Genomic DNA, 20,306 nt, shown 5'->3' with positions numbered 1-20,306 from the left:
ATTGTTGGTGGGATACAGCAAAATTGACAGTAGCTTGTGCTAATAGGTGCTTCCTCATAGCAGTATGGGTCCCAATTTAAAGGAGCTGAAATAAATATTACTTCAGGGTTTTTTTTCTCCTTAGGGTGACTGCAATAGAAGTAGATTATCCTACTCTGAAAATCATAATGCAAAAACTTTCTACTGCATTTCTAAGTGCAGGCAGAAAGAAGCTATCCTGCCTAAACATTTCTGAATGCTGCAAGATTAGGAATAAGCATTAACAACTAACTTTCGCCCCACTTCTGTCCTGCCTTTTAATCTTTGAAAAACAGTTGTCAGCAATTAAATGAAAAAAACCCCACCAACCCAAAAACTATTATATTTTATAAATTTATTTCTTCATATTACTGAGCATTTGTGAAAGCATCAAAATGTGTCCTTGTTGGAACCCTCCCTGCAAGACATTTTAATGGTCTCTTTCAGCATTTCTTGACTCCAAATGACTCCCTGTCATCGTGTCAGCTCCCTGGATAATGCAGGGTACTCCATAAACATCCAGTAATAGGACACAAGGGAAGTACTATTAGAGTGTCCCTTTTCTATCAGGTATAGAGGTTTAAAGTTCAAAACAACTGAGAAAAGAAACTTCATTTGTTCTCAATAAATTAATAATGATCCTTTGTGGCAAGAAGTTTTCAGACACATCTCAACATCCAATACTGATAGATAGATTTTTCAGTTGTGTCTCAGGATGAACAAGATGCAACTTTAAACAACTAATTCAATAATCCATGCAAAATACAGAAGCAAAATTATTATTTCCTTAAGAATGATAAACAGAAGAATGCATCATACGTAGTTATGTTCTAGAATTGAAAGCATGTACTTACTTGGGACAGGCCTAAATAGATGGAGACAGTTTCTGAAATGTACAAAAATTTTCCTTCTTGATTTAGTGCAAATACAAATCCATCCAGGGACTACAGAGTAAGGGGAAAAAAAAAGCGAATAGATTAATAAAAACCTGCAAATTACAGATAGAAATCGATTCAAACAAAGACATCACAGAGTAAATTGAGAAAAATGTTCTGATTGTTATGAGAGTGGTTTTAATTTGAACCCCTAAGACAATTCCTTTATATTCTGCCTACATTTTAATAAACAGCATATGAGTACATTACTAAGTTGAAGGATTTACTGTCGTTCTTACATCTGCCATATACTAGATAAAATTTATCTCATTTGCTTGACAGAAGAAATACAGAAAAATAAAATATTCTTTTTTTTTTTTTAACAGGAAGAAATAAATAAGGAAAACCAATAACCTTCCAATTGAATGGTATATAGAAAGATCACATCCCCCCATCCTTCAGAATCAAAGCAGACAATTTCCACTTCCAAAAATTGAAAAGGAGAAAATAAAATCCTGCCATCACTCAAACCACTATGGACCTCAATAATTTGTAAATTAATTGAGGATTACACACACACGCACGCACGTGCACGCACACACGCCCCCCCGTCCCATTTTCCTTTTGTGAGACAACAAACAAAGCAGATTACTGTCAAATATGTTTACAGCTTAAGTCTCTAGAAATGTTATGAATTTCATCCCTTTGTTGTAAAACTCTAGATCAGATTTTACTTTGACAGGTTCAAGTCTTTGGATGTGGTTTCCATTGCAACTGCAAAAATCAAAATACAACTGCAGTGATTAATGCATACCTTTTGAAACATGAGTGCAGTTAATAAACAAAGAACTATATTCTAACCTGACACATGGAGTAAATCACTGCACATCGAGACAGAAATACACCTCTATGAATAAGAGCAAACCTTCACTAGGAAGAAACTGCCTTTCAGACGCTATTCGTGCCTTTACCTTTATGCCTTTAATGGGAGTGATTACTGGCAAACACTCACTATTGCAAAGTAAAATCGCAAAAGTACAGAAATTAGAAATGCTAAAACAAGCCAGAAAATATGAAACAGCCCAAAAGTTGGGAGGAACGAGGAACAAGGAACAATACCAAAAATCCCATCCCAAATGTTTCCTTGTGACAAAGGTACATGTAAAGTGAAAATATAACTGTAGCATGGATCAACCTGGTTTTGGAAGGGAAAAGAAGAAAAACACATAATTTGATGGAGAAATAGGGTGAAATAGTCATGTAATCATTTCACTCCTTTTAAAATACACAACAGTGATTTCTGAGAGGTTTTATTTTTCTGTTCTTCTGTTTCTTGATTAATTTCCAACAGGCTGCTAGTCAGAAGCTGTCTTTGGCAAATGTTCCCCCTTCTCTGATGTAGTAGGTGATGGAATTAGTTCAAAAATCTGAGTTTTCTAAAAATAATAGACAACATACTGGAAAACAAACCCTCACTAAAGGCACTGCATTAAAGAAAGACCCTAATTTATATTTATGAATTAATAAAAATGTAAATCTGCATAGATTTCCTTCCTGTAAAAACATTTATATTATGCAAGCCATTTATGACCTCTTATAAATCATCTTTTTTTTTTTCAAATTATTAATATCAGTTCCTTGCATTCTTAACATCAGTAACAGGTGGAAAATTTGGAACAATGAAGTTCAAACTACCAGGACAATCAAAACCTTTGCACATCTGATCTCCCCCACTATGTACAATTTCTTTTTTTCAGAAGAGTAAATCTTTAAAGGTCTTGCTTTAAGTTTTCCTGATGCTCTGTCCCGTGTTCCTTTGAGGAAACTGGTTTAACCCTCTGTGAGAGGTAAAACTGAGAAGCATGACACTGATTCCTTGGCCACCTGTATGGAACGTCATTCTCCACAAGCAACAACAAATTGCCATAACTGAATGAGACTAACAGCCTATCTGTAGCCGTTCATTTTCCTGTCTTATAGGATGTGCCTAGACGCTTCAGAACAGTGTTTGGAATATCCATATGAGCAATGACAAGCCTACCAGAGGTTTATTTCTAACCTGTTGTTGTTAGTAGTTGGCACGATTATGATATCTGATCTTCCTTAGAATTTTTTTTTATAATCTTGTTATATTCTTGGCTTAATGATATCTTGAGGAAAGATGTTTTACACGTTATTTGTGTATCATACAGAAACAACTTTCCTCTTCTCAGTTTTTTATATAGTCAGGATTTTAGTGCAGTCCCCTTGCTTTGTTATTTGAGAGAGTTACATGTAGTTGGAATGTATTTATGATCTGGTCTGTTTAGTACACTGCATTAGTATGCAATTATCTGGTATATCTTGATAGAGTTTTGTAAGAACAGAAAAAAATTAATTCTCTGAGTCACTGATGGCTTTTCTGCTTCTTTTATACACATGATCTTATTTAGGAATAAAGACTTCTTAATGAAACAAAAATTTGAAGGAAGCTTATAGTACTAATCAGGCAAAAATGTTTCCCTCAGTGCTGTTTTGAAATTGGGTGAAAATAGTTTTTCTGGAAAATATAAACAAATAAAACTATCTCTGGTCAACATAGCTGTATAAAGAAATTTCAACCTCCATAGCTAAAGTTTGAAAGTCATCAGCAAGTGGGAAGAGTGTTGAAGCGAGGAGTGTTAGTCATCTTAAGCACTTGCTACTTTTCCATCCCATTGACTCTGATTCTCTCATTTCAACTAAACAGTTTTAATTCTTTAGTCTTTTCTTCTCTTTCTTTCTGGGAGACTATTCCTTACTTTTACCTCCAAGAAAGGAGGCACCACTGAAGGACTGGCAGGGCCAGTGCAGCATACCAACACCTTTGGTTTCTTATGGGATTGGTCACTTCCTGTGCTATAAAATTTGTTCATTAAGCCAACTGAGACTAATAAATCATGGTTAGTCATTCCTTCTCCATTTCTTATCTTGCTTCTCTGAAGTAATGCTTGGATACCATTACTGACTGAATTCAGCATTTTTTTCAATAGAGCAAAATCAGAAAGTCTATGTAATCGTATTTTGAAAAAGCCACTAATTAACAGCTAATGTACACCTAACTACTTCCATGCCCAAAATACAGAGACATTAGAACAAAAACCTCAAATACTAAGCTCAAGTTATAATACCTAAGAAAAATGACAATAAAAATAGGAGGAAAACTAGCCACCTTACAGTGCAAGGCAGTTCCTCCCACCAGTATGAAAGGGCTGAGACGGACCACTTTTGTGACAATGTTGTTGTTCCTTTTATAGGTCAAACATTAGTTCTGAAGGACTGTCTCATTCGTTATTCATAGGTATTATTTATGAATATTTATTATTTAAGTAATGCGTGTTGAAATTTTTCAATTTTTCATAAAGCGTACATCCTTCGTGCATGCCAAGAGAGCAGCAGACTTCAGAGAAGGTGCAAGGCAACATCACACAGGTTATGTTATATACTGCAGAAGAGTATGTGATACCATTGTATACTATATATTCACAAAAAATTTTGTTTCAATAAGAAAACTCTGGAAGTATTATTCATATCACCTATGTATTACTGAGGACACAATAAATGAGAGAAGGATACTGGATTTAGTCAGCTTTCAAATCTCTCTTTTCAAATGAGTGCCACAATGTAATTCCCAGCTAGAATTTCTGAACAGTTTGACTGTAGTTCAAAGGCAGATAGGATTTCTGTTTTGGATATTTCACAGTTAATTATAAATAGGGCCTGCAAAGGTAACTGGTTTTTCATAACATGCTCTATTTTCATGGAAGGAGAGGGCATGAATATAAGTGTAGAGTGTCTTCTGTTAGGAAAATATTCTTGAGTTCAATTATCTTTTCTTTTTTTTTTAAATAAATGAAGTTGACTGTCATAAAACCAGTCCTATCCCATCTAGTGTGGCAGCTGAGAAAGGGTCAAGGTGACCTCAAATGCCAGTTTTGAGCACAACCCAATTTAAGGTAGACTGACAACTTCTTGTTTAAACCTACATTTACTGGTTTTATGCAAAATGTGATTAAAGCTGAAGCTCCCAAGTACTTTTTATTTCAGAAAACCATTATGTATTATGCTGTTTCAATCACCACAGGCTACTTTTTAATTTATTTTTTTTAACTGTCCCACTGTTTTCAACAGGCGCCAATTAAGATTCTGGGGTCAAAGGGTTAATTACATCTTCTTACCCACTATGTAGAATTTTCTGATTATTAACCAAGGTTGGATTAAGATGAAAAAGAACCGACACAAATGTTAATGCTTGCCCCTCCTCAAGAAGATTTTTCATAATACCATGCTGAAATCTATATGCTCTCTTCAAAGCTGTTAAAGAATGAAATCTTGGAGGGGACACTAAAATAAATGCTTTAAAGACATGGAAGTATCTGATTTACTAAGCCAGTTTTCTTATTTCTGAAAACTGTTCTAAACTAGCCACACAGGACTGATACAAGTTTTCCTTTGTCACATACCAGCAAGTCAATGTGGTAGACATGAAGTGAGACACAAAAGTTTCTAGCTACAGCACCTCTGAATAATAATGAAAATAATTATAATTTATATCCTCTGAAATCAGAATAATATAAAACTGTAAAGCACAGGTTTTTAACCCAAAATACTAAGTGCCTTTTACAGTATTTGAAGCATAGGGAGGTTATTTCTTCACAGGATATGAAACCCACTGTACCACTTTGACCGAATGTGCACTTATGTATAATGCATCATAGTAAATGGATTTATATTTGTCAGAGGAATTTTGTCCTAGCCATTTTTGCATATTCCCAATACAGGCAAATTTAATTCACTGGAGTCTCACTACAGTGTCCTTCTGGAGAATATCTTCATATTTCATACTATCCATGAAGTCCCTAATTCTTTCTAGTGTATTCCAGTGCTGCAAAACCCCCTGTTACCCTGACCTAAACTCCAGTTAGAGTGAAGAATTACCAGTAGGCTAGGTTATTTTAATGACAGATTATTTTAAACTAAGCCTTCACCATCTGTTCCACCCCCTAATTATGAATGCAAAAAGAACATATTTCACAATTACATCAGTAAAAAGTAAGATATACATGATTTAAATGCATGCATGTGTTCTTTGTCCAATGCAGCATGAATCTGTGATGTTTTTCTCATCATTCAGGCTGTGATCAGGAGTTAGGGGTTGGGGAAGGGAATACTCCCCCTGATAAAACAGATTAATTGACATACTAAACTTTTTCCTGGCAAACAGATCATCTTAATTAGAATTTTTCGGTGTTATGACATAATGATATTATAACTGGAGCTGAGCATTAATTTGAGGACAAAGCCTGTCACCAATTAGACATACTACATTCAATAACAGCAAAAATTTTTTACTTTTTTTTTAAAGAGAGGCAGTATTGGATGCAATTGACATTTACAAAAGAAAACGGTCCCTCTCAGAATATATATATATAATTGCATTATTTATTTAATGTGTTACAACACGGCATAAAAAACATGATTTACTAAAGAAAGAAACAAAAAAGTAAGTTTCATTTCAACATGGCAACCATTCTCGAATGGGGGGTTAAAATAAAATAAAAGGCATAAATGATGGCTAACAGAAATCTGGCCTTAGTACACTTCTATTGTGCTCTCATTATTAAGATATCAGAGCAATATCCTTCAGCAATACCAACAAACATGCAAAAGCATAACTACTTGGGTGGAAAAATCTGACCTTGGGCTTTCACAATCAAGTACTATGAGACAACCAGAGTACTGTGCTGGGAAATACGATTTTACATGCGAGGTATTTGATACACATGAATAAAAATGAGCAACTAAAGTTTGATTATCTACTAACTTACACAAATCGCTAAAAGCTTTATTCCTCCTCTTCTGTCTTTTTAATCCCGTGCAAAACAAACAAACAAACAAACTCCAAACACAAAAAAAATAAAACAAAAAATCCACCAAAACAAAAAACCATCACCCAAAACAGAAGCCCAAGTAAAATAAAAAGGCATACGACATTGCAGTGTTCCTTGTGCTACAAGCTTTTTACCACTGAGTAAAAATCCCAGCATTAAACACATAGAAATCCCTGTTTTCAACTCTTATACCACTGCCATTTTTTCACAGTTAACGATAATGGTTATATGACTACATGACCATAGATTCCTTTTGAATTAATAACACATATTTGACAACAAAGCAATGTGCACTTGGTACCAAAACAACTACAGTAAAAAAGATGAGGAAAGGGGACAAACTCAAAGGATGTGGTTAGAATGGACTTTGATGCCAGTTTCCTAATTTGTCATCTTCATGCTGATTGCTTATGTGGCCAGAATGCAATTTGTGACAATAAGGAAGTGCCAAAAAATAAATTTGTCAGTAATAAGGATGTCTGCTTTATAGCTCAAAGCCAAGAAATGAAGGAAGAGGAGTAAACTTCACTGATTCCTCTGATGCATCTTTCACAGACTTACAGAATAAGTAAGTTTATGTATCCAAAGCAGCAAAAACTTGCAGGGGCAGTTTTACTACTTGATTAGAAAAAAGCATATTTTATTCCAGATCCTAACCATTGCAAAAGTGGAGAGTAGAAGAGAAAAGTTCAGAGCCAAGAATAATGTTTAAAGGAGGCAGTCAGGTTCCTAAAATATACTCCCAGTTTTATTCACCGATAATAGATTGACAAGTATCAGAGGTGAGTTTGAGAATCACAGCAAGATTACAAACCTCTAAGTGATGGGAGTTCAAGAAAAAAATCAGAGATTAAGAGTTTGACAATTTTTTGTGTACAAAAGTAATAAATGACTTTTCAGGATCTCTGCCTTGTAGACAGCAATTTTTATTTTTTTTTTCTGGAAGGCCATTATACTGGTGCAAAATCCCAAACCACCCTGTGGAAGCTGCGTATTAAAGCACTGAACTTTCATCTTAATGATGACCATTCCTGATGAGCTCCTACCCTCCATTTTATAGGATTCCTAGTGCTGGTTCAAGACTGTTTGGACAGCAGATTGTAATTCCAACAACTGTGTGCCATGTAATACAATCAACTATGTCTATTTAGGATGAGACTTGTCATACAGAGATTACACTGTGTATCTCTTACCCTGAGAAAATGACCATTGTCGGTCAGGATTAAGTGTATACCTATCTGCGGACTGGCTTTGCTTTGGATACATATGGTTCGAATGTAAGTGGTTTCTGCCCTTAGGTGGTACAAATGTTACAATCACATGCATTTGTGCACCGAGAGGCGCTGCCCTGAGTAAAAGACTTGACAACATATCTACTTGCATAACGTTTACTAAATAAGTGCCAAAAGTGAAAGAGTAAGGTGACTCAGCAGCAGGAGCTAAGATACGTAGTGAGAGTTGGCAGAATGAGGGATTGAGTCCCCAGACCTGCACCTCAGACCACACAGCAAGAGATCGTGGGAACCTGATCTGACTGGAACACTGTGCAAGTAGAAGCACCTATACAGGCAAAACTGATTGTGGCAACAACAGGCATTATTGTGAATCCCATTGTTTCCCAAGCTGTAAGTTTGAAGCCCTTCTTTGTTATGTATGAATCTAGAAATCTGACACTACGTGAAAGCAAACAGATAAAGATAACTAAATACCCGTCCAAAAAGCTAGGTGAAAAAATTACGGGGAAGAATTTGTGACATAGAATTAATTTCATTCTTAAAATATCACCTGTACTCAATAGGTACTCAGATGTTCTGGTGATTGATCCTGACAATTGGCTTGCTAGAATTAGATGTCTAGCCCAGACCTGAGTACATGTGTTCTCACCTGCATCACACAATTTCATACATATGAAGCAGCGAGGCTGTGCTCAAGGAAGAACAGGATGAGGGACTTAGACTTAGCATATTTAATCTATTAGATGGCAATACAAACAACCAAAATAGATTATATATATGAAATTGAGTTCTTTGACTAGCATATCATTCTGATTTATACTCTTGAAAGGAGACCATGTTGAGAATACTTTTTAGACAATGGAAAATAGATATAATAAGAACACAAAACAAACTCAAAAAACCTCATGTTCTTATCTTCAGTCTCTTATTGCATGTTATAATACAAAGAAGACTGAACTTGGTCCTAAACAGCTGAGAATTGCTCCAGCTGTCATTAATCCCTGTACTAATGCAGGAGCTGTATTTACTGTAACAATTCTTTCTCCACCTAGGGTAGTGTGGAGTGGTTCCACATATGTCCACTCTCAAGGAATCTAGGATCCAGATGGACTAAATTAAAACAGTCATTCACTTTTCCAGTAAAGACCAGTACATAAAAGTCTCCACATCTCTTACTGTCCCTTGACTCCTCAATCTTGTGACCCTCAAAACAACTAGAATCTGGACTGGCACAAATCAGAACATGCTAGTTACTAGAAGTTAGGTTTATAGAGGTATGGGAAAAAAAAAAAAGACAAAAGCCCACAAAACTATAACCTTTTAAGGTCTGGATTGTGAAGTGGTTCTTCCAATTTTAAAATTTGTTTCCTCTACTCTGCATATTTTTATCTGTCTGCCCTACTAACAGCATTCAAATCCAAGGTTAGTTTTTCCAGATTTGGCAGAGGGCAGAGGTCTTAGAGAAATTCCTACACGATTGGAGAAAATGGATTTATAATGGAGATGAGACCCTCTGAGAGCCTTTGCAGCAGTAAAAGCTGGACTGTGAGTTCCTATATCATTAGACCTCACAGAACAGAGACCTTTCAAATGTCCTTATCGCTGAAAAATTCCCAAAAACTTACACTGTCTTAAGACACAAAAGTCAACAGAAGACAAGATGGAAATATATAGAAAACTATGCTGTGGTCTTCTGGCACCCATAGAAGCTTTGGTTTCCATTCACTTCTCTGTGACTACGCAGGACAAACAACTTCATGGAATCAGTTGGAGATTTCATTAATAATAAAAATATTTCAAAATCTTGCCCTGAAATAATTATCCAGTACATCTACATTCTTCATAGTAAAGTTGATATCTTTATGCTGGGTCGCAGCCCTTTGTGCAAGAGTTTGAAGTTCAAGTGCTTCAGTCCAGAAGTACAATGCACAAAAAAGTGTAAAATGCGCTTTTATGTGAAAATCAATTATCCTGATGGAACTGGAGGTCCAGTCCTGAATGATTTGAGGAAATTACTCAGTTCGTCGCTACAAAACACTATTGCTATTTTGACCTTCTACTTCTGTTTCACAGATGGAATATGAGACCAGGTGAGAAGACAACATGTAGCTTTGCCATTAACAGGACTCTAATCTCTTCCTACCTTATGAGGAAATATTGTGTTTCTCCTTCCCTCCCTCCTTCTCTCTCTTCTTTCCTTTTCCTCTTTTTTTTTTTTTCCATGAGCTCACCTCTAATGCCTGTGTAGCTAAAGATAAGTATGGATTTTGCTGTTTACCAGCTCATTGCATAAATTCAAGCATATCAACAGCACAGAGCAGCTCTTCCAATGAAAAAGGTTTATATTCTTTTTAAAAACAAGCTAATATATTATAGTGGCACCTCTGACTGCTGTGATGATTAAGGGTCTGTTTTTATTTCCATAATAAAATCCTACTCTCTGGTGTGGGGATGGGCAAGTGGGTTATGATTTGTCCAGAAGCCAGAAACACAAGGTTTCAACCAACAATATCTTTTTTTCTCTTTAAAGAGAGATTACAGTTACCATGTGAAAATGTTCATCTGTATTTTTATCACAGGGTTTTAGTGTATAGCCAAATTACCATGCTATTGCCTTAAGGGGTGCCCTGGATCAGCTGCAGCATAAAGTATCAGTAACCTCCTCATCAAAAGGTGCTGAAGATTTCTTTGACACTGCAGAGTCCGGTATCTGTTGGTTGTGCCAATAATCCACAACACCACACTATCTAAAGAGCCCCAAATAAATCTTGACACCCCCAATCCTAATGCTATTTATTACGCATGTCAACAATCTATTTGTTGTATCCCGTGTCCCAAGCAGGAACTGACATAATTGCTCTCCTCTGTTACTATCTGTTTCCAATTTGTAGGAAACCTGAAGCTTAGTCTCTCCCTAAAATGATTGTGGTAAAACTGCCTTCATCAATGGAACTGATGAAATAAAATTCCCTCTCTTGCCAAATATTAGCACCATTTTCCTGTTATCCAGAACCACCCAGAACCAAGGAATTCTAATTTCTTCTTAATATGATGCTTTAAACATACAGTGTTTAAAATGTGAGTGTAGCATCCCTGCTTTCCCTGCATTCACTGTGATATTTTTCTTCTTTCTGCTCCGTTAAAAAGTTCCATGTATCTGCAGTTGTCCTGTCCTGAGCAGTATCTTCTTTTAGACCCCAAGCAATACCTTATATGTTTGCTTTATTGTCTACATTTCAGGCAATCGTCATCAGTTATCTGGGCATCATTATTGTGCAGTTCTGAGTTCCTGATCCTGCTACCTGAACGTCCTGTAATGTTGCATTGTAACAATGTCTCTTCTCCCTAATGCAGTGCACTTTCAAGTCTTACTTGAGGCATATCAGTGAAAGAAATTCTAGTGAAAATTTAACATCAAAATTCTTATTGAAAAAAAAAGAAAATACAAATCAGAATTTCCTCAAACATACTTTTATTTGTCCCAGCAGCTTCATTTTTTTCTCCATTTTTTCCCTTTACTTAAACCACAGGAAAATTACTCTGAGCCAAAATCAAATAGAATTATGGAATGGTTTGGGTTGGAAGGGACCTTTAAAAGTCATCTAGTTCCAACCCCCTACAATGGGCAGAAACATCTTCAACTAGATCAGGTTGCTCAGAGTCCCACCCAACTTGATCTTGAATGTTTCCAGGGATGGGGTATCCACCACCTCTTTGGGCAACCTGTACTGTCTACTCTGAATCTACTCTCTTCTACTTTAAAATGATTACCTCTTGTCCTATCAAACAGCACTGCCAGTACTTTTTATACTGCTGTGTGAATGTCTTTGCAGTTCAGATTTTGTTCCATTACCATGCCCAAATGAACATGCTGCCTGATACACCACACAGAAAACAGTATAGATAGAATTCTGCATGTAAATTTGCCATTTTAATTGGCAGCAACCCCTCCAACTTAAAAATAAATAAATTTAAGTGGTCATGCTTTAATGAGTTCCGACATTTATCTGAATTTCTTCAATCTGTTTCCAGTCACTATAGTGAAAAAGAAATGGTGTTTTATCAGTCCCTCTCTGATTCTGGTTTGAAACCAGATGGGAAAGAGCAGAAGCACACACACACAAGATAACTGCAACAGAAATATAACCAAATGTTTTCTACATCTGAGAAGACTGAATTCTGACTAGGGTTTAAAATATAAACAGCTTTTTCAGCCTTGTGACTACCCATAGCAGGATTACATTTCGGCTTGCTAGAGGTGATTTCCTATAGTATTTAAGAACTGTTTTTTATTTCTAAATTAAAATTTTAATGGAAAATAAAATAAACACCAGAGTGCTTAGAAATTCAGAAAGCTTTTTGACCCTAAAAGATGGACATTAGTGTCATATGAAACTTTAAAGCACCCTTGTTTGAAACTACAGTATATCTTGCCATATATTTGTAGCTAAACATTGTTGGAATAAAGTTCTTCCTTACAAACTTCCTGTGCAGTTTCCTAATCCTGCAACAAAGTTATTCTACAAATGTACAAATAGATTTCCAATTAGGCATGAACAAGAAGAGGAAAAAACTTGACAAAACCAGTTTTGGAAAGCAAACAGAAAGTATGTACATACTACAGCTATTTGAAACTAGTGTCCCAAATTTACACATAAAATTCTGCCTACAGCCAACTTCTAAAGAAGCTCTTACTGATGCCAAGGAGGAACCTCATCCTTTTGACACCAAAACTTAATTCAGTGCAGAATTAGCATTTACTAAACCACTGTTGAATAGTAATCAAAACAGACCTAAAATCTTGATAACTGATAAATTTGCAATATATTATCTCTATTCCAAATAAAAGAGGCTTCAGATGCCTTTGCAGTATATTCAATTAGATGTGCAGATATATCCATAGATGGTCTACAGTTCTCAAAGTTAAAGTAGATTAGATAAAAACACAGAATATAGCCTAAGATCACTGTGGATGTTAGATCCATTGCACACAGATTGAAAAGCATTACTGTGAATCTGTGAAGGTAAACAGAAAGATTTTTGTTATTGCTAAGAAAGATAGAAATTTAAGCTGTATAAACATTGTAAAATTAATTATTTTATTAGGAGAGCTACAGAAAAGAATTTAAATGCACAGAACAAAAAGAAATCCCAGAATTTAGGGTGCAACTTCATAATGCACAGGGAATTTCCAGAGACTAACTACTCATACAAACTACATATACCTTGGATTTGGAGTAAAGCTGTACAAATCTGTCAATATTTTGTGCTTCACATACAAACTTATATTACTGTCTCTGACCTACAATAATTATAGTCCACACATAATAAGTAGTTAATTTCAAAAATCACGATTATTCAACTATTTAAAAGCTCTTTCTTATTACACAGTAAAATGTCATGTTTCTTGTACAAATGATATCATAAACTGCTCCTGCAAATATTGCAGCTTCAAATCATATTTACTATTTGTAAATGCTTGTTGAACACAGCAGGTGGCAAAATGACTTAGCATCATGAACAAATACATATGGTTGCTTGAGCCCCAATTTTAGAGTAGATAAACCTATTTTCTGGTCCTACGTTTAATGGACTAGAAACAAGCAAAAAGGCAGCTAAACCACTGTACATATTCTAGCAACTTACTACTTCAAGTGAACTTTCTCATATGAAATACTACGCTTAAAACAATTTAAAAGCAAATCACAGGTCTCACATATTCAATGACTGGCTCATCTGCAATATTTCCCCTTGCTGTTTTCAAGCAGGATTATGCACTACGGAAAAGGAAATGCAAAGGTAAAAGCAGGAGCACAGTGTTATGTAGTCTAAAATCAATAGACAGACAGAGGACATTAACCAAGAGGCTAATAAAAAGATGCTGCCTTAGACAGTAACATAAAGAGCCTTGATATATTTTTCTCTTCAGAAATGTTATTCCTTATGCCAGTTTTCCCTTAGCACTGCAGTAGTTTCTCTGTGTATATACACATCATCTTATTTTTTTATCTTGTTCCAATTTTATGTTTGCATTTTATTTTCTCATTTCCTTCCTGCTACTCCCCTGTTTCTCTTTACTAGCTTGATGTTTACACAGACCTTTACTAGAATTGCAGGGTTTGGAGAGATCCCATTTTTCTTCTTTGTTGTAATGCCCACAGTTTTTTTTCCAAAGAAAAGACAAGTTTACCCAGAAAATAAAAAACTAATACAACCTTTTGCTCATCAACAAAGTATGTCTTGCTGTAGCCAGGAATAAGTTAATAAAACAGGGAAAAAGCTTAGTGGCTTAAAGAAAAAAAAAAACACACCTCCTTGGGGTTATGAACGAACAATGTTGTTTTTTCTTCCCAGCGTGCAAGGATTTAATTAAGTGATAACAGTCACCTTGGGGTGGCTGCAGAAGGCAATAATATCTAGGTGAAGAAAAATGCTGAAGAGAGTTGAGTGCAGTCAATTTATCTTCAGAGAAGGCAATAAATGAACAAAGCATAGGTATTTGGCTGATTGTTTTGGAATGTTTCCATTACTGATAAACATCAAAATAAAAGGACAAAGATTTGGTATTTTCAGTATCTGAAATGTATTAAATACAGAAAGAAACGAAGGAACAAATCAGTGTGAGGTCATATCCTAGAGTTCTAATTGCAAATGGTTTGGTAATTATTCAAGCTAAACATAGAACAAGGGAATTTTAATGTTGACACAAAGGATAGAAATACAGCTGAGATGTGTATTTATAGCAAACACAAAGCATTGGATGAATTTCACTCTGGAGAAAAAAATTGGTAAGTGTAGATGGAAAGAAGTGATATATATTACACAAATATATGCAACTTCGCAGCCAGCTACCCAAATTCAAGGATTTAAAAACATGTTTGTGGGAGCTTTTTAGGAAACAAGCATCAATCTCAATTATCTGTAAGCCTATGTTCTGCCACCCCCATATGCAGAGAAAGAGTTGTGTGAGAAAGAGCAACATAGAGCAGAGAGCAAAGACTACCAGGAAGAAACATTTTCCTTTACCACAAAGTTGCTAACAATTTGCTTCACATTACTTGCAACATGGGGTTTGAAAGGAATACACAGGCTGTCCTTAGGGAGTTTGATGTCTGCAAAGGGGTCTGAAAGCTATGTCCCCATTATCTCCAGCAACAGTACTTAGTCTTCCAAAACTTAGCACAACTCATAGTACAATAGTTCTCAGCAAGCAGGATAATCAGCCAAAGTCTCTGTCAAATGGACACAAATCATGCTGAATATGGAAGATGGGAGAAACAGCACAAACACATCAATAATCTTGGGAATTCGCCACATTCCTTTGACCCTTTCGAGTTGTAAACTCTCATTTTCTGTCTTTAATTTTGATACTTTTTCCTGAATCTGTATCCGGCAGTGAGGGAATTGATAGCTATTTCCTTCAGTTTACAACCAGGTTAAATACTCACCCACACACTTCTGTATGAAGAGGATGAAGCCTATAGACAATTGTTTTTCAACAGTGTGGGCAGATATTCCTTCAAAGAGAAGGAACATGTCAATAACAAATGGTTCACCCAGCATCCTGAGAAAATAATATGAAATGTGTGTGTGTGTGTGCGCACGCATGTGTGTGGCAGAGGATGAGAGCAGGCTAGTGTATTTGAGTTGAAAGAGAAATATTGATTTCTGAAAAACATACACCATTTTCAATTTGAACAAAAACATTGAAACAAATTTCACTGAGTTGCCTCATTATGATTTCTGATGTATGTTCAGCTAAAGTTTTTAAATAAACACTGCTTCTCAGGGCCTGTGTTTTTAAGGCCCTGTAAGTAAGATCTACATTAACAATTTGTCCCACCACAGTTACTTTCCTCCTGATGTGATTCCAGCAAACACTTAGCTCAGATAAATCTACAGCCTTATTGGTTATCTCCATCAAGACACTAGGGAAAAACTTGCATAATTCAGCAATTATGCTGAATTCCAATGCTCCTCCTTCCAGTTACCATGGAAGTTCTGCACAGTCACAGAGATGGGACAAACAGGTTTTTAATCTCCAGAACACTGAACTGAGATACAATGTTACTTTTCCAAGTACGATCTAGGGGTGTTTTTAAATTTCATTCCTAAGTTTAATGCTGTATTGCCATGCTCAGAATTATACTCAGAAAATAAGAACTGTGATTACATGGGTAGTACTTGGTAGTACTTTTTATGTACTTTTTAAAGTTGTTTTATGAGAGTTTTGAGGCTATTTTTATTCCACAAAGAAGAGAAACAGGTATTAGAAACACAGAATAAAATTCAGATTCACAGAATTAAAATTGCTCCACAAATGTCTTCAATTCAGGTGTGACATTAACTACATAATCAGAGTGCAGGTCTTAGAATTAAAATACAATATACATTTCATGTGTGAGACTACACACTCACTGTTCTTTATGTTTGCCCATTTTATTTATTTATTTTTTCTTTCTTTTTATTTTACCTCTTCAGTGACTATTGGAAATTAATAGGATCTTAACATGTGAAACTTGGATTAGGTTGCTTTCCTGAACTAACTGTTGCTTCAGAATCTCCTCCACTAACTCAAAATATCTACCTGTTTTGAGGTACTGAAGTGCCAGATCAAGTTTGCATCTCTGGGTCCTTTATCTTCAGGATAAAGAGCACTTCTCATGAATTCAGAAGATTAAAGCCTTGGAGTCAGTTCCAGAATGTGCTGGACTCTTCAACTTGATAGATTTGAGTGATAGAAAGGAGGAAGATTTGAAGGTCTAAAAAAAAATACAACACCTCCCCCCTCCCAACAATAGAGTGAAGATCACAGTAGAAGAAACAATCTTAAGCTCTCAAGATATAGAAAATATGATGGAAAATGTACGAATATAATGACTATAAAGTACAGAATGAGGAAAAAAGGGGAACTGAAGGACGGAATCACAAACACTGAAAAGTGAACAGAAAGACCAAATATGTCCAAGAGAAAGTAGGATGAGTTTAAGAGGAGAACGTTGAAGAAAAAGCAGGAGAAAACTATTAAGTTGTACGTCTACTAAGTATTTCACAGAATGGCAATCTGTTGTAGACTTTTGTGTGAATATACAGATATGCCATCCAGAAATTATTTGGTTCTCCAAACCAAAAATAATATTAAAAAACCCCCACAAATAATATTATCTTCACATGGTAAGGGCACAAGTAAGGTCAAACATCAATTCAGCAATGTCTGAGCTGAAGCACAGATGAAGAAGGAGGGTTTCTTTTCCTCTGAAGGATCTGTTCCCCAGCTTTTTATGTTACTAATCTATTCTTGTCAGGGATAACTTTTAATGCTTGCTTACAAAGACTGATACTGTGTCTGGAAAATGCTAGACGGCACAAAATGGTAAATTTTCCCATAGTATCTTCCTCTAAGAGAATACCCTTGGACATATGTGCAAAACATTTTGTTCTTCCCCTTAGAAATTGCTTCAGACTTTCTGCAGTACTTTAAAAAAACACTTCCCAAATTGTTTAGTTGTGTGAAACTGTTCAGAGTTAGCAGTCCAAGGCACAGCCTTGAAAAGAACTTTTGTAAACAAGTCAAGAGAAAAATTCTCATAGTACTCTGCTCTTACAGTAATAACACTGGACAGCTGTCAGCAGAAAATACAAAGTCATCCAGTACGAAAATCTGCTGTCGCAGAACAAACCCTTTCCCCTTACAAAGATCTCAAGAAATACTGTCATAGGAAGCACTTAGAAGTAATAAAAAAATAGGAAAACATTGTTGCCTTGAGTAAGACAAATGCTTTCCCATTTATGTTAGTATCAGTCAAAAACATTTGCCACCTATATATATATCATCAATGTGAAAATTTATTGATAAGTGCAATGTTAGCTGAAGACATTTAACTACCATACTAACTTCTCCATGTGATCACTGCTCACTCTTAAGGATGCAATATCTGAAAAGTCATACAATGTCAAAATGTCAGTGCATCTTCAGTGTACACTGTCATTCAGTCCTATATTTGACCAATCAGCCAAACACTTCAAGTCTAATTTAGAACTTTCAAAATTTATACCGGTATACCTTTTTTTCTTTCTTTTTTTTTGTCCTAGAAAACTGTTTGTAGTTATAAAGGCCAAAAAACATATGTTTAAATTTGTCTATACCCATATCTTTCTCTGTGTGGGATCTAGACCTCCATGAATCCATAGACGTGTCCAGTAGCACAAAAGAAACATCTCAATGACTGTATTTATACACTTCTATTTTTGTACCACACATCCAGTATGTAATATTTATTTGTTATTAAAATGAGCTTTACACTCTACCTTGGCAAGAAACTTGGTACACATAATCTGTGGAAATTTATCACTACTAAAATCTGGTTTAGTGATAAACATTACTTTGGACTGTTAGACAGATACATAAACATTCCATAGAAATAAACAGATGCAGGACTCCTTGCTTTACTCAGTTACTCCTGTGGATGTTAAGGAGTGACAACACACAAAATTAGTTAACCAGGGCAAAACTGATGTAATTTGAAAAGGAATTAGTATTGAGGAGCCCCACTCCCTTCTGGCATTGCTGCACAATTTGTTAGCCAATGTTTTCCTGGGTAAAATATCTGATGAGGGCTACATTTCCCTAAAATGGATTCAGCCTGTTTACCTGGCTTATAACAAGAATGAAATGGGAACAGTAGACATCAATCTGCTAATACAATGAAATAAATATAACGGGATTTTGGAAAGACATTCCGTCATTGTACATAAGATGCATATGCTATTGAGTCTCTGATAATGCTAGTGGGAAACTTATGGAATGGGGTTTTTTTCAAGCAATCAGACTGCATCAATTGTCAGGAAAAAATCCTAACCTAATGCAGAGAGCATGAACTGCAGGGAAGATTTTCCTTTTCTCCATCTTACTCTGTTGGTGATGTCAACTGACATGGCAGTGTCTTTGTAAAGTACAAAGATTACCTAGAAAAACATTGCTCAATATAGAAGAAAATTACTTTTGGAATATATTACTGCAAAGTATAACATAGACTAAAAGTACACATTTTTAGTAAATTATTTCTTTGCAAACAAGCCCAGGCAGTGCTACAGACTTGGAGAGAGTGGCTGAAGAGAGGCCCAGCAGAAAAGGGCCTGTGGGTACTGGTTGAGAACAGGCTGAACATGAGCCAACAGTGTGTCCAGGTGCCAAGAAGACCAATAGCATCCTAGCCTATATAAAAAATAATGTATCCAGCAGGACTAGGTATGGTGGTTTGACCCTGGCTAGAGGCCAGGTACGCCCCAAAGCCACTCTGTAACTTCCCTCCTCAACTGGATAGAGGAGAAAAAAATATAATAAAAGGCTCATGAGTTGAGATAAAGACAAGGAGACATCACTCACCAATTACCATCACAGGCAGAACAGATTTGACTTAGACTAATTGAATGAATTTATTACCAATCAAATTCAGAACAGGATAATGAGAAGTAAGAAAAATCCCCAAAACATCTCTCCCCACCCCTCCCTTCCTCCTGGGCTTAACTTTATTTTTCATTCTCTACCTCCTTGCCAGGCGCAGGGATACATGGAATAGGGATTACAGTCAGTTCACCACATGTTTCTGACACAGCTTCCTCCTCAGGGAGAGGAATCCTTCCCCTGCTTCAGCATGGGTTCCCCCCATGGGAGAAAGCCCTCCATGAACTTCTTCAATATGAATCCTTTCCATGGGCTGCAGTTCTTTGCAAACTACTCCAGCAGTACCCTTTCTCCACAGGTCTGCAGGTCCTTGCCAAAATCCTGCTCCAGCGTGGGCTTCCTATCGAGTCACAACCTTCTTTTAGGCATCTGCTCCAGCATGAGCAGATGGAATTCCTCCAAGGAATGCAGGTGGGTCTCTGCTCCAGCATGGATCTCTGGAGAAAAGGAGGCTCAGGGAAGACCTTATTGCGCTCTACAACTACCTGGAAGTAGGTTGCAGCAAGATGGGAGCTGATCTCTTCCCCCAGGCAACTGGTAACAGGACAAGAGGAAATGGCCTCAAGCTGCTACAGGGGAGGTTCACCTTGGAAGTATTTTTTTGCTGAAAGGGTGATTAAGCATTTTCTTTTATGGAGGAGTGTACATTCCATTCTGCAAACAAGATTTTAGATTTGTTACCTCTATGGTATCAATTGCAGGGTGGATTTCTGGGACAATTCAGTCAAATTGGTTTAACTGTTCTTAAAAGTGTGGTAGACAGACTTTTACATTGCCCATGTGAAAAAATTTGTATGACCTTTTC

General features: G+C 36.2%; 1 protein-coding gene across 8 annotated transcripts in view; it reads right to left on the bottom strand.

The window, feature by feature from the left end:
* NPAS3 (neuronal PAS domain protein 3) overlaps positions 1-20,306 on the bottom strand; it is a 621,722-nt gene that overhangs the window by 186,096 nt on the left and 415,320 nt on the right. For all 8 annotated transcript variants that reach the window (XM_027670455.1, XM_027670463.1, XM_027670480.1 and 5 more), the window contains one exon: positions 873-962. In XM_027670455.1, the coding sequence (XP_027526256.1) occupies positions 873-962 (90 nt within the window). The remainder of the gene's footprint in view (positions 1-872; positions 963-20,306) is intronic.

This window comes from Neopelma chrysocephalum, unplaced genomic scaffold (genome assembly GCF_003984885.1).
Source record: "Neopelma chrysocephalum unplaced genomic scaffold, ASM398488v2 Primary Assembly neopelma1_24, whole genome shotgun sequence".
Taxonomy (NCBI): Eukaryota; Metazoa; Chordata; class Aves; order Passeriformes; family Pipridae; genus Neopelma; species Neopelma chrysocephalum.
This window is presented reverse-complemented; position numbering and strand designations above follow the sequence as displayed.